General features: G+C 56.6%; 1 protein-coding gene across 5 annotated transcripts in view; it reads left to right on the plus strand.

The window, feature by feature from the left end:
• The window catches only part of SH3PXD2A (SH3 and PX domains 2A), a 253,525-nt gene that overhangs the window by 225,480 nt on the left and 14,148 nt on the right, over window positions 1-13,897 (plus strand). For 3 of the 5 annotated variants that reach the window (XM_017531126.2, XM_017531127.2, XM_037739482.1), the window contains 3 exons: window positions 3,621-3,734; window positions 8,269-8,352; window positions 13,452-13,569. In XM_017531126.2, the coding sequence (XP_017386615.1) occupies window positions 3,621-3,734; window positions 8,269-8,352; window positions 13,452-13,569 (316 nt within the window). The remainder of the gene's footprint in view (window positions 1-3,620; window positions 3,735-8,268; window positions 8,353-13,451; window positions 13,570-13,897) is intronic. The other 2 variants (XM_017531128.2, XM_037739480.1) reach the window with 1 other exon arrangement.

Here is a 13,897-nt window from a genome sequence, read left to right on the forward strand (position 1 = left end):
GATCTCTTGACCTCGTGATCCACCCGCCTCGGCCTCCCAAAGTGCTGGGATTACAGGCTTGAGCCACCGCGCCCGGCCCCCATCTCTTTTTTTAAATCATTTTCTTTCTTTTTTTTTTTTAAGAGAAGCGGGTGGGGGTCTTGCTATGTTGTCCAGGCTGAACCAGCCTCACGTGACCCTCCCACCTTAGTCTCCTGAGCAGCTGACATTACGGGCACAAGTCAGTGCTTCTTGCTCTCCATCTCTTGACTTTGCTGCTGCTTTATTACCTTAATTCTCAGGCCATCTCACCCCATGTGCCCCCAGAAATTCCTGGGTTTTGTGGGACTCAGGATTCAGATAATCAAACCCACATCTGTTCCTTTAAAAAAAAACCTGGGTGGCTTTGATTGGAACCATCAACAGTGTCCAGAGAGAGGACAGACTAATCAGGAGATGAGTGGCCAGAAGTGCCTATTTCTGTGGTAGAGGAGGCAGTCACATGACATGCAGCCCAGTGAGACGGGAAAGCCCTGCTCTGTGACCTCCAGCCAGGTTCTGTAGGAGAACAGCTGGGACTGGTGCTTCCTGGCATAGGCTACTGGGGTTCCTAAGAGTGCTCCCACAAAGGCTCAAGAAGGGGGAATGATGCCAGGCAGAGCCCTTTGCAAAGTCCATGCCCTCTGGCTGCTTTGGGGCCTCCATCAGCCACAGCTTCTGAGCAAGCAAACCATGGTGGCCTGGTTATCAGGGAGGATGGTGGTGCTGCTCTAGGCAGCCCTCTCAGTGCCCCATGCTGGGTTCAGAATGTGCAAGTGGCTATGGGCAAGATGAGGGTGGCCCCTAGTCCCCTTCAGGCACAAGGCAGGGGGATTGACATGCAAGCCTCTGTAGTATTTTCCCAACCTGAATCGGGCAGAGAGAACAAAGGCAGGTATCCACTCCAGGCCCAGGGCCAGGGGGCAGCTGAGTGCTCCCTGCATCCATCGCTGTTCTTCCCCTCCCCTCCCAAAATGGACAGGCCTAGGCCCTCAGGGAAAGCTTGTTGGGCATTCTCATGGAGACAGGGCCCTGGGACACCCTGACTAGCTAGTGGGGGTTGGGCTTCTCCTTGGTCAAGGGAAGTAGACAGTGAAACCCCTTCCACCACGTCAACGAATGGGTCCTACTGGCTTTCCTCCCAATAGCTGAATGTGGAAGGAATGGCACCTCTTGTTGATCCAAATGTCAGAACACCCAAGATGCAAGTAGAGGTCAGGTGGGGGCTCCCTAGGTGCCAAAGACCACCTCCTCCAGGCTGACCTTGGCCCCAGTGTGGGCATCCATTGCCCACTGTAGCTAGCTCTCAAGGGCACTTACTTCATGCCCCAAGCATGGTCTGGACCCTTCCTGAGTTCCCATAATTACAAGCCACCTGGAAGCAGTCTCATCTGAGTACAGATGGCTGGTGCTCTAATAACCACTCCCTGTCCTAGAGGCCGGGGAATGACAGTGAGTACTAGTGGTGTGTCCGCAGGTCTCTGACCTGCCAGTGGATGCTGCCCTGTCCCCAGCCAGTGGGTTCCAGCACCTGCCTGTCACCACGGGCTGCTCAGTGACTTCAGCTGTTCTCTCCCAAGAGGTATCTACCTTTTTTTGTGATCCAGAGAACTATCCAGCATGCCAAGGATGCCCACCTGCCCTCTTCCAGCCTCAGAACGATGTCCCCAGTGCAGGAGGTCTCAGGGCCCAGGAGTAGAGTTTACCTGAGAATTGGTGGGGGCTTCTCATGGCTGGAGATTGTCTGCCTAACCTGGTCCTGCATAGGCAGCAGAGTATCAGGTTAGAGGCCAGCCTGCCTAGGTCCAATCAAGGCTCTGCAGTCCCTCATGCCACAGTGTCTCATTCACCTGTGTACCTGGCAGTAGGTGGCCCAGGAACGGACAGTCTGAGAAGTGAGCAATGTGGGAGACACAGGGGTTGGAGCAAGAGCGGAAGGTAGAGGAATCGGGCCAGTGGCTTCACTTCACCTGCAGTGGGGGCACATCCCCAGCTCTTCCTGACTGATGGTTTGTGACTCACTGGCCCAGGCTGCCTTTTTCCAGGTGTGTATGGATTGTGTCATAGGAAAAGGCTGTGGTCTCCAGGGTTGGCAGAGCCTAGTGGAGCAAGATGGGCAGAGGGAGCAGAGAGCCTGACCGGGGACTCTCCGGAAGTGATCCTGTTACTTCTCTCCTCTCACCCCAGGCAGAGAGGGACACAGTCTACAGTCTGTGCCGGGCTGCCTGCAGGGCCCTGGATCATGGTACTTGAGCCAGTAGCTGAGAGATAACCCCTCTCCAGATAAGAGGACACCGAGACCCTAAAAGGGCAGTGACCCAGCCAAGGCCCCTGAGCCACACAGGCCTGGACCGACCTCAAGAGTCCAGACTCCTGGTCGAGGGCATTTCATGGGCTTTGCAGAGCTGCACGCAGAGGGTTGTGGAACTCCCCAGAAAGGGCAGGGGACAGAGGGCATTCAGGACTAGACTACTGGCTGTTTGCAAGCCCAGACGTGTCGTATAGGGCAGTGAGGACCTAGGTGAAGACCTAGGAGATAAGCTGGGGTTCTGAGTCCCTGATTCTCCCCATGACTGTGTCATGACTGTGTAGTGGTACCTGGCGGTTCCCCTCCTCTCCACTGTCTTCACAGCAGCCATCAGGAGCCTCCTCCACCTCCCAGTGCTGAGCCCGCCTGGGCGTGCCTGAGAGGCTCCCCAATCAGCATGCCTCCGCCCACATCCTTGGGTGGCCACTCACTGCAGTGGACAGTGATGGGGCCTCAGGTGCTGCCCAGGGAGAAGCCCTGGGTTCTCCAGACAGGAAATGTCGAGCTGGGCCCTGAGCAGAAAAGAGAGTCTGTACCAAATTACTTTTGGGGGGCAAAGAAGTGTCAGAGAAGAAGGGCTGAGGAGGAAGACAGGAACCTGTGAGGAGGACCTTCTTGGAAGGAACCGAAGGTAGTTAGTGGAGTCGCAAGACATGGGTGCTCAGAGTACTTTGTATGAATAAACAAATAAGAAGAATGAGCCTTTATCATGTGGCCATGATCATCAAGGATCATGTGAGGATGCAGTGCCCATTTACTGCGACTGAAGTGTCAGCACACGTAAGGGGTAGCTGTGAGTAGCACCAATGCGAAGGTACCACTGACCCGTGATGGAAAAGGCAACGTTGACTGTCGGAGGCTGTGAGGCACTTGGCGTGGGTGCCTTTGAAAGCTGAGAAGCCAGCCAAACTCCAGGCAAACCAGTCGTCCTAATGGGCTTGAAAGACCATAAATGGTCTCTCTGTATGGCCGAAACCCCCTTGGCCTTTCCTGCAAGATGGAGTTTCACACATTGGACATAACATTATGTCTATTTCATTTTCAATCCAGCATTTGTTCGTGTGGGTCGCGGTTTATTGGTCCCACTTCTTAGGGAGTGTGCCGGTCTTTTCTGCCTTAGAACAGACTCAGGCTCCTCAAGGCTGGAGCTGGGCCAGGCATTTGCTGGGTGCCCAGGCCGTCCGGCTCATGCTCTGCCTGTCATGCCTCTCCTTCCCTCCTTGTCCTGGCCCCCGAGCCGCCCTTGCCACCCTGCAGTCTCTCACAGCCCCGTTCTTTCTTCTCCTCCCTGCAGGCTGGTGGTTCGTGAGCACCTCTGAGGAGCAGGGCTGGGTCCCTGCCACCTACCTGGAGGCCCAGAATGGTACTCGGGATGACTCCGACATCAATCCCTCCAAGACTGGAGAAGGTGAGGGCTTGCAGGTCCAAGGGGCGGGGAACAAGGTGGCCTCTGGAGGCAGCTCTCCCACTCTTCCCCTAGAACCAGCAGAACCCTAAAGTGAGATGAGCCATATCCTAGCCTCTTCCCTTGGATCCCATCTCAGTAAGACTGGCCCAGAAGCTGACCTCCCACCCCAGTCCAACCCCTGCCGCTCTGTCTCAGGTGCTCAAGAACTGAGGGATGGCTCAGACCCCCACACAGTCAGCCTCTCTAATTAGCTTTAGCTCTGTGAGGTTTGTTTGTTTTTGTTTTTGTTTTTGTTTTTGTTTTTGTTTTTAGAGACAGACTTTCATCATGTTGGCCAGGCTGCTCTCAAACTCCTGGATTTAAGCTATCCACATGCCTCGGCCTCCCACAATGCTGGGATTACAGGTGTGAGCCACTGCACTCAGCCCTTCCTCTTTTTTTCTTTTTTTTTTTTTTTTTTTTTTTTTTTTTAATTCTAAACACTTAAAAAATGACTCCATGAGGTTTTTCAAGGTCTTTCCCCGTGCATTTCAAAGAGCCTGCCCCGCCCCCTGAGCCAGCACTGGCCTGGGCCTGTCTATAGCTTCTGTGCTCTCCAGAGTAGGCTGCCTGAGCCGGTCCGTTTGCACCACCCCCAGCTCCTGGCTGCCTGCTCCCAATGGCTTCCACACCTCCCATGGCCTGGCTGCAGGAATTCTTTCCCTAATGGTCGGTGGGGATGGTCCAGATGGATGTGTCTGAAAGCCAGAGGGATCGAGGTTGCCACCCGGTGCTCAGGCCACCTCCACGCCTGCTCCCTGCTGCCAGGCCAAAGTAAGCAGCCACCAAGTGCCAGCTCCTTCCCCTAAATGTCGGTTACTAGGTGGGCGGTTGGGGCCTCGCCCTTCCTCCTATGTCGAGGCTTTATTTCAGCCCCTTGACCAGAGCCTTGGCCCCTGCCTTGTGCATCCACTGTGTGGCAGGTTTCCAGGGATGAGGCCCCATTGGGAAGGGCCTGCATGTTCAGGCTGGGCTGCTCCCTGAGCCCTGGGGCCAAGCCTGAACCCGTCTCCCCTCTGGCTCCATTGCATCTCTGAAGCAGGGGAGGATCTTGGCCCCTGAGCTAGGTCTGGTCTCATATGCCTGCAGTCCCCAGCCTCACCTCCTACCTAATTCCACATTCTTTTTGTTGTTATTGCTGTTGAGACAGAGTCTTGCTCTGTCACCCAGGCTGAAGTGCAGTAGCACAATGTCAGCTCGCTGCAACCTCCACGTCCTGGGCTCAAGCAATTCTCATGCCTCAGCCTCCCGAGTAGCTGGGATTACAGGCACCCACCACCACGCCTGGCTAATTTTTGTTTTTAGTAAAAATGAGGGTGTCACCATGTTGGTCAGGGTGGTCTTGAACTCCTGACCCCAAGCAATCTGCCCACCTCAGCCTCCCAAAGTGCTGGGATTACAGGTGTGAGCCACGGTGCCTGGCCCCTAGTTCTACATACTACAGGGCATGCCAGGGCCTCTCACAAACAGCAGGGGCTCACAAAGTACCAAAGGTAGCAGGTGCTAGGCCAGGTCCTGAAATGCCCTTGCCCCCACCCTGGGAGGACCCTGTGGCTATGATTGTCCCCATCCTTCCAGCTGTGGGAACTGAGGCTTCAAGATGTTTATCAGGTTTGGACCCTAGTCCGCTTCCTTTGTCCCGTGGTCCTCACCGCTGTGCCACATGCCTCCCTGTAAGCATTTTGATTGTAACAGTACAGGCAGCTCTAGGGCAGTGCGTGTATGAATCACAGCCCCAGTTGAAAAGGCTGCACCAGCAAGGTCAGAGTGGAGCTGTTGGGTCAATTATGGAGGACCTAGGCAACGAGTGGCCAGCAGTCCAGGGCAGGAAAGCGCTTGAGAAGCAGGGAGCACAGCTGCCAGCCTGGATGGAACAGAGGGCAGGTGCCTTGCGCAGAACAAGTAGTAGTGGGTTGTGCAGGATTTTTACCTTGATGGAGGAAGAATCAGGCAGCTGGGCAGGTTCTGTGTTCAGAGGGGGTGTGTGTGTGTATGTGCACGTGCGTGTACGCACGCCCAGAGTGATTCTCCTAAAATAGGTTCCTCTGCGTGTCTCTGACCCAGCCCGTGTGCCAGCACTCCTGGCAACTCTTCTGGATAGCTGTGGATTCCACCATCATGTCTTGGGTATTTCCCACTCAGATCTACAGAAGGGCTTGGGGATGGGTCCCCTGGGCCTAAGACCCCAGCTGCTGTGGTGTGTCCACCAGTCTCTCTGCACCTGCAGCCACATGGCCAAGAGAATGGCCACCCTAGTTCCCTCTCCGACCATCTCTATCTACCCTGGCACTGTGGCCATCCCATCATAGGTGCCCTGAGCCCTGTGGATAGAAATTGGAAGCTTGCATCCTATCAAAGCTTTCCTAATAGCTCATGCTTCATTACTTTGGGAAGAAAACATGAGTAGCTGTTCCTGTTTGTCCTTACCATGAGACCCTCTGGCGCATGTTCATGCTGCTCTTGAAGCCAGGTGTGCTGTGGGAGTTTAGTACGTTAGTAGCAAGGGTGGGAGTTGAGACTCTCGTCCACCGACAGAGGTGCGGGTCCAAGCCTGACATTTGCAAGGTGGTTCAGTGCACCAGGAGAGGTGTGTCACCTCTGCCAAGCCCTTAGATTCGTTTGTGACAGAGCCAAGACCAGAACCCATGTCTCTGCCTTTGCTCCTATGTCCCACACCTACCAGTGCGGACCTGCTTCCTCCAGGGTGGTCTTCTGTGCTCCTGCACCAAGGGCATGTGCCCTGCTAGTGAGCAGATTCCCCAGCATCCAGACCCTGCCCCCTCCCCACATCCCCCTCTTCCCAGGGCTTGGCAGCTCAAGGGGCAGCAGAGTTAGGGGAAGAGCAATAGCTCGGGGTATAGAGTCTATGGTAAGAGTTTGGGCTATGGAACCAGGCTGCCTGGATTCACATGCTGCCTGGATACACAGACATGAGATCCAGAGTGTTCCTTAAAGCCCTGTGCCTCTGTTTCCCCATTTGTAAGATGCCAACCACATAGGGCTTTTGTGAGGACCAAGTGAGATGATCTTTGTACTGGGTTTAAACTGGGCCTGGCACACAGAGTAAACGCCACTTACTGTGAAAGCAGCCCCTGATCTGGACATTAGCCAAACCCCTCCATCTCTCCAGAGAAGCCCTACACACCTGTTCCCCCTCCCCCCTCCCTGCCAGGAGGCCTTGCACAGGACCTGATTAATGTTCCCCAGAGCCCTTTCAGCCCCTCGTCTAGGCTCACGCCAGGGCAGGTGGTGTCACTCTAAGACAGTTGAGGAAAGGCTTAGGGAGGGATGGCCGCCCTCCCAGTGACACAGGTTGCTGGCAGTCGGGCCTGGACTGGAATCCATACCTCCTAGCCTTTTGTCAAGCCCTCCAGCCCTCCTCCTTATGAGAGCAGGTCAGACAGGTCCCTCTCCTTCCAGGAAAGCAAATGCTTTCCCAGGGCCTTGGTGGGTCTGGGACAGTTTTATTTTCACTCCAGCCACTGGCTGGGCGGCCTGGTACCCTCTTTCTGTGGTGCCAGGAAATGAGGCCAGTTGGCACCCTGGAGCCCTGGCCCAGTGTCCATTCCACTGGGAGTCCCACAGGAAGACAGAGGCATCCGTAGCTGGGGTCTGAGCAGAGGGTGCAGGGGGCGTGGAGCACAGCAGCAGCCACCAGGGTAGCAGTGCAGGATGCTGCCCCAGGCACGGGGTCAGGAGCAGTGAGAAGCTGGGGAGGGAGCCCCTGTCGTCAGATGTCCTAGTGGGTGGCCTGAGAGGAGGAGCAGAGCTGGGGCCTGTGGCACCCACCCTCGTGTCATTCTGTTCAGCAGGCACTTCCTGGGACCCGGCCATGTGCTAGACCCTGGGAATGCCGAGACATGGGGCAAAGCTCTTGCCCTCAACAGACTCATCCAGTGGGGACAGGCAAGAAAGCAAAGATGCAAACCAAGAGTGGTGAGAGCTGTCAGCCCCGCGAGGAAGGGATCCAGGTCTGTCTTGGGCACACTGCTTCTTCCATGCATCATGGTGCCTGTCCAGGGTAGCGTGTTCACAGTCAGTCCTCAGTGAGCTAGTGGACATAAGCACAGATGTTGCAGCGCCCCTAGCCCTCCTGGGAATTGGCACCGTCCAGCAGTGAGGGACGCAGATCTCACCATCCCCAGAGGCTGCAGCTGAGGGGCTGCCTTGCACTGGGCTGGAGCTAGGGACGTCTTTGTCTCTAGGGGGCTGGGATTATAAAGGCTTTAGCCCACTTCTAGGCTCAGGGGCACACACTGGGGAGTTTGGCTTTGGTTGAATTTTTCCCCATGTGCCTACAATCACCTGTCATATCTGCCCCGATCCAACAGGGGCGTGCCCTCTGGTTCAGTCCAGGTGATGGTGACCTGGAAGTGCGGGCCTCCCCTCCCTGTGCCCCTTCCTCCTGCCCCCATCCCATCCCATCTCATGCTCATCTCCATTCTCTCCGCCGGTTGCTGTTGGCCGCATGCTCCATCGCCATCTCCCACACCAGTGTCCAAGAGACGCAAGGCCCATCTGCGGCGTCTGGATCGCCGGTGGACCCTGGGCGGGATGGTCAACAGGCAGCACAGCCGAGGTGACTGCGGGAGCTGGCTTCTCCTCCCTCGCAGCGACCGCCTGTCTCTCGCTAACACTGCTCTTTCTTTCCGGGCTCTGCTCTCTGCCCTGTGACCTCCTCATTCACCCAGATTCATGGGCCAGGCTTTTTTCTCATCTACTGCAGCTGGTGCGGGGTGGGCCTGCTTGGGAATCGGGCTGGCACTGGGGTTGGCTCTGGCTTTTGTCGATATCCTGGGTTTGAGGGTCATGGAACACAGTTGGGGGTTCCCTGAAAAGGTACAGGGGCTTGAGGAGGGGGACAAGGGAGTCTTGGGTCATTCAGGCAGGGCACGCTGGCCCTGGAAGCTGTAGATTAAAGGAGCTAAGCATGTCTAGCCCTCTGCTTGGGCCATCCCACTCTCCCATCCTTCATGGCCTCCGTCCTCTGAGAAAAGGCTCCCTCGGCCAAAGTTGTCTTATCAGTTGCTTGGGAACAAAGCAGAAAGAAGGACCAGCTCCACAGAAACTAGAAAGGGAGCAAAGCCAGACCCAGCCTGGCACCAGGGTGCAGTCCAGTGGCCTCTGCTGAGGGGTCAGGTCCAGCCAGAGGCAGTAACTGCTGGGGCGTCAGGAAGGGCCTGATCCAGGGGAGTCCAAGGAGGCTCCAGGCCTGGTACATGGGCTGATCAGATGTTTGGGAATTTAGCGTTTTCTCACCCAGGACCTCTCTAACATTCAGGAACATGGGAGGTAAGGGAGCAAAACAAACCCCCAGGGTGGGCTGCTGAATAAAGCCCTAAACATCTGCAGACCCCCTGGGCCAGGGGTTGGCCAGCCCCACATAGAACAGGGTGTGTGTGCTGCTCTCAGTGACAACACAGAGAGGGGTGTGTCATAAACTCTGGCCTTTCTGGAACGCAGGGACACCCCGTGTTCCCCACCCTCATAGCTTGGTTCTAAATGACCGTAAGAGCATGTTTTGGTGTCTTCCCCAGGCCCAAGGCAGAAGAAAGCCTGGACTCAGGTGGCTCCAGCCTCTGGCTGGCTCAGCATCAGGCACGTAGCACGGGCCAAGAGGAGTCCGGCTTGTCCTGAGGGCAGGGCCTGAGCTGAACCTATGGGCTGACACAGGGCTGGGGGCCGAGTTGTAGAAGCAGCAAGAACAGGCCGGACATACCGCAAAGGCCGCCCTAAAGCTGGGATGCAGCCCAAGCTTTGGTGGCAAAGGAGAGTGGGATGTAGGTCTGGAAGTGCACAGCGGGATGAAGGTTTAGCCTGCTCCAAACACCCTCGCACACTGGGCCCCAGACACGACCATCTCTACAACCCCCCAGACACACGCAGCCAGAGAAGCTCCGCCACACACACAGCCCTGGTGGCCACGGGTATGACTGTGTGCCCTCCCCGACACCAATGCATCCACAGCCCCAGGCTCACAGCCACTCAAAGGTACAGTTATGCAGCTACACATACACTGTGCCGTGTGTCTGCTGTTTACAGTCACAAATGCATCGTACATGCAACTGACTGCTCACAGCCATGTCACATGTACCTCTGAAGCAGCACTCACAGGGACACATACAGCTTCATACGCAACACCGTGCACTACATATATCCCAGTCACAGACATACAGTGGTACGTGGAGACACAAACATGCAATGAAATGCCTAATTCTTGGTCCTAAGAATTGTAAGCAAATGTAAGCCCCCAGCTCTTGTGCTCTCTCTTTCACTCTCTTAAATAAGAGACCTAAACAACATAATTTCCCAGCCTCAGCCCGATGGGCTAAGTTAAACCAGGCAGCCAAGAAAAACTTGCAGAGAGTTGGCTGGGAGATGCTTACTGCAAACAGCAGAGCTGGTGGGGGAGGCAGGCTACAGGTCATGGAGGAGCTAGACAAGAGAAAAGCTGAGCTTCCCCATGGCCTCCGCTCCCGTTCCCTCATCCAGCCAGCCCCTTGGAACCAAAAGGCCTTTCTCAGTGGGGTTGGGTAAGTTGTGGGGGCAGGAGGGGAGTGGGGAGACTGCTGACAGAGGGGAAAGTGTCGGGGAGAGGAGGCTTCTGTGGTTTGGAAACAGCAGAGCATCCAGCCCCTGCCTCCAAAACCAAAGCAGGCCTGTTCCCATCCCCCACCCACCCACCCGGCTGACCGCCTGGCCAGCCCTCCCCAGGGCAGGCTGCCACTGTCTCCTGGTGGCGTGGTCAGAGTGCCCACAGCCCCAGTGCTTCCCAGAAGCCCTGAAGAGCCCACGAGAGCTCACAGCCTCCCTTCCCTCAACCCCATTTCCGAAGGGACATCTCTTCCAGAGACCCTGACCACCCTGAGTCATGCAGCTGCCCACTGAGGCCATGTCTATCTGTCTGGGCCTTCTCTTATCTGGTGCCCCCAGATGGCATTTGTGGCCCAGGCAAGTGCCTCTCCCTTAGGACACCTGTGAGTCGGAAAGCCTGAGACCCACAAGGCCCATGTCCACATGGAAAGTCCACGCCTCTGCCATCTGAGCCAACTGGGTAGAAACCCAGGGTCTAGGAAGACCTGGTCTGGCTGCCTTGCCCTGCCAGGCAAGAGGGCTCTTGAGTTCTAATCCCTGGAACCAGTGCAGGACGAGCTTCCCAGCCAGGAGTTCTCAGCAGCAGCACGTGAACTCCTGGACATCTGTGGCTGCTGCAGCTCCAGGGCCCCCAAGAACCTTTCGCAGGAGCAGCTCAACTTCACCAGCCAGACTGATATCCCTGGTTCTGCCTCCACTCCCAAGAGGTCAGGAGAATGCCTAAGCTTACATGGCCCACAGGATTCTGTCTTCCATGCACCCCAGGAGGCTGCGAAGGCTGGGGCTGGGCCCACATGAGATGGTCTAGACCCAGTTCTCTGCCATGAGGCAGGCAGGGCTCCTCTGATCTTCCCACGAGAAAGGCTGTCATTTCTCCCTGCAAATACAACCTTGCCTAGGAAAACCTTAATGATGGCTTCCTGCTCGAACCACAGACTTTAAAAATAGCCCAGCTGAACAAAGGCAAAATGTGGAGCCCAGGCCTCGCCTCATCCTAACCTCAGAACCCTGGATTCCCGGAGCATGGCACTGCCCCTCTGGCCGCCACTAGGCCAGGATTTGCCATGCCTCACTGGAAAATGGAGCAGAACCAGGAGCAGGCAGGAGAGTGGAGAGTTGGACTGTGGAGCCCTGAACTTCTCAAAGGGCCGAGTCAGAATCTGGCTGGGCAGGGTTCTCAGGCCGCCTTGGCAGCAGTCCAAAGCATGGCTGGGTTGGAATCTGAAAGCCTCCAAAGTAAGGCCCTCCCTGAGTTGATGCTGACCAAGTTCTGCAGCAGAGAAGGGCGTGCTAAAGAATCCTGAAGGCTCCATGGGTCATCACCCACCTTCTGCTTTTGGGCAGCAATCTGTATTTGGCTTGTGGCCCATCAGTTCCATTCTTGCAGCCCGGTCAGGCAGCCACAACCACCCCAAAGGGAACTGCTATCTCGGCTCAACACAGGGCTGCAGACAGGACCCGATAATCCAGGGGAGAGTAGGCAGATGGCCCTCCTGCAGCTGGGGGTTGGGGTGGCAGCTGCCTCCCACCCCCACGACAGCCAGTCTCAGGCAGGCTGCCTGGCAGCGTCCAGCTGAGGAATCCAGGGGGTGGCTGTCACAGCTGGGAGCCAGGAGGGGCGGGTGTCCCAGAGACCAGAGGCCAGCAGTCTGCACCAGCATCTTGCTGTTTTGAGCTCACAGCGCTTCCCATCAGTACCCTTGCTCAGTCTTGCCGGGTCGTGATGCAGTCAACAGTCTCCCACTGTTTGCCAGGCACTGTCTCAACCCCTGGGGAGCTCCCAGGCCAGAGAGGACAACACGGACTCAGCGTGACCCTCCAGAAGGGCATGGCCAGATTGCCGCTTCTTCCTCCTCCTGTCTTAGCTCCTTGTTCCCCCAGAGGGTGAGGTGGGGGTGTGTTCCACCCCAAGCAGGCCTCTACAGAGGGTGTCAGCCAGGGGGCAGGGACTCTTGAGCCAGCCAGCTAGAAGCAGAGCCAGGGAGTACTCAGCTGCGGGGTCTACCTGTGAGGGGTTTCCTGGGACAGGCAGAGCTGGATCCCAGCAGGCATGGAATAAACACCCTCCTGGAAGCCTGATCAAGGACCCAAGAGGGAGGCACGCAGGCCTCCTGCCAGGAGGGAGGCTGAGAGAAACCAGGGGAGACAGCGTGGTGCCCCACTCTCCCCACACCTGCCCTCCCAAGCCTTCCTGAGAGTCTGCAAGGCACTTCTTCCCCAGTGCCTAAGGAAGACCTTGGGCAAGACCCTGAAGTGACATCGTTGGAAATAACAGCAGGCTGCCCTCCAGAGGAGCTATGCCTTGGCTGTGTGCTTGGCACAGCATGTCCTGCAGAAGCCACTTGGGTGCACTGAACCAGTAAGGGCCCCGAGGTGCTGCCTAATTGTGCTGTGCTGGGTGTTCCCACGCTCATTTGGCCATCGAACCCTTGTCTTAACAAAACGCATATAACTGTTCCCATGACACTTGGGTTCTGTGGACTCCTCTTGGGAGATTACATGACCAGGTGTTAATGGATCAGCTGGGTGCTCAGGGAAGGCTTTACCAAGGAGGTGTCCCTAGAGCCTCTGCAGGTCAGACAGAGGAAGGATGCAAGCAAGATGTTGAGCTGGGGGCAGGCTAGGAAAGTCTGTCTGGGACACAGATGGAAACAGCACATTTCAAGGAGAGGTGGCGTGCCATGGGGCCGCAGGCATGCGAGGACACCTCAGGAGGGGTTGGCTTCTCCTAATCCTGCCCTCAGCCCAGCAAGCTTCTGCAGCCCTGTGGACCGCATGGTCCCGGCAGCCTTGCTGCCATCATCAGGCTAGGAGAGCCAACTCCCTGCTCCCAGGGAGTTGCCTGGCAACCTGGGTCCTGGCTGGCTTTGGCAAACACTGGGAGCAGCAGTGACCCCTACTCCCGTGGTCTCCCTGCTGCTACATCTGGGGCCTGGTCCTTCCCTCCCCTGGAGAAGCCAGAGCCAACCCAGTGCACCGTGGCAAGCTGCTGAGCAACAGCCAGGCCAGGGCAGGAGGAGGGGACAGGAAGCAAGACCTCCACCCTGACCTCAAATAATCTTGCTTTCTTGCTCCCATCCCCAGAGGAGAAGTATGTCACTGTGCAGCCTTACACCAGCCAAAGCAAGGACGAAATTGGTTTTGAGAAGGGCGTCACAGTGGAGGTGATCCGGAAGAATCTGGAAGGCTGGTGGTATATCAGGTAGGGAACACTTATATGGACGAAAGAGGTGCCTCAGCCACCCAGGCCCTGGGCAGAGTGCAAAGTGGCTGTGGCTACCTGATGGCAGGTAGATACTGGCAGCTTTGTGCCCATGGCAAGGGCTGGCTGCTCCGCCTCTGCACAGCTGAACAGCTCAACCAGAGAGTGCTCATCTTGCACATTTTCTCCCGGGACACACAAAGCAGAGCTTGAGCCACAGCCAGCGGGGCACAGAGGCCCCGGCTCAGCTTGCAGGCTGTGGTGCAATCCCTTCCCACGCATCTGCCAAGAGTTCAGCACATCTGAATTTGGTTTTGTGTGTCCGGCC

This window comes from Cebus imitator, unplaced genomic scaffold (assembly GCF_001604975.1).
Source record: "Cebus imitator isolate Cc_AM_T3 unplaced genomic scaffold, Cebus_imitator-1.0 Scaffold71, whole genome shotgun sequence".
Classification (NCBI taxonomy): Eukaryota; Metazoa; Chordata; class Mammalia; order Primates; family Cebidae; genus Cebus; species Cebus imitator.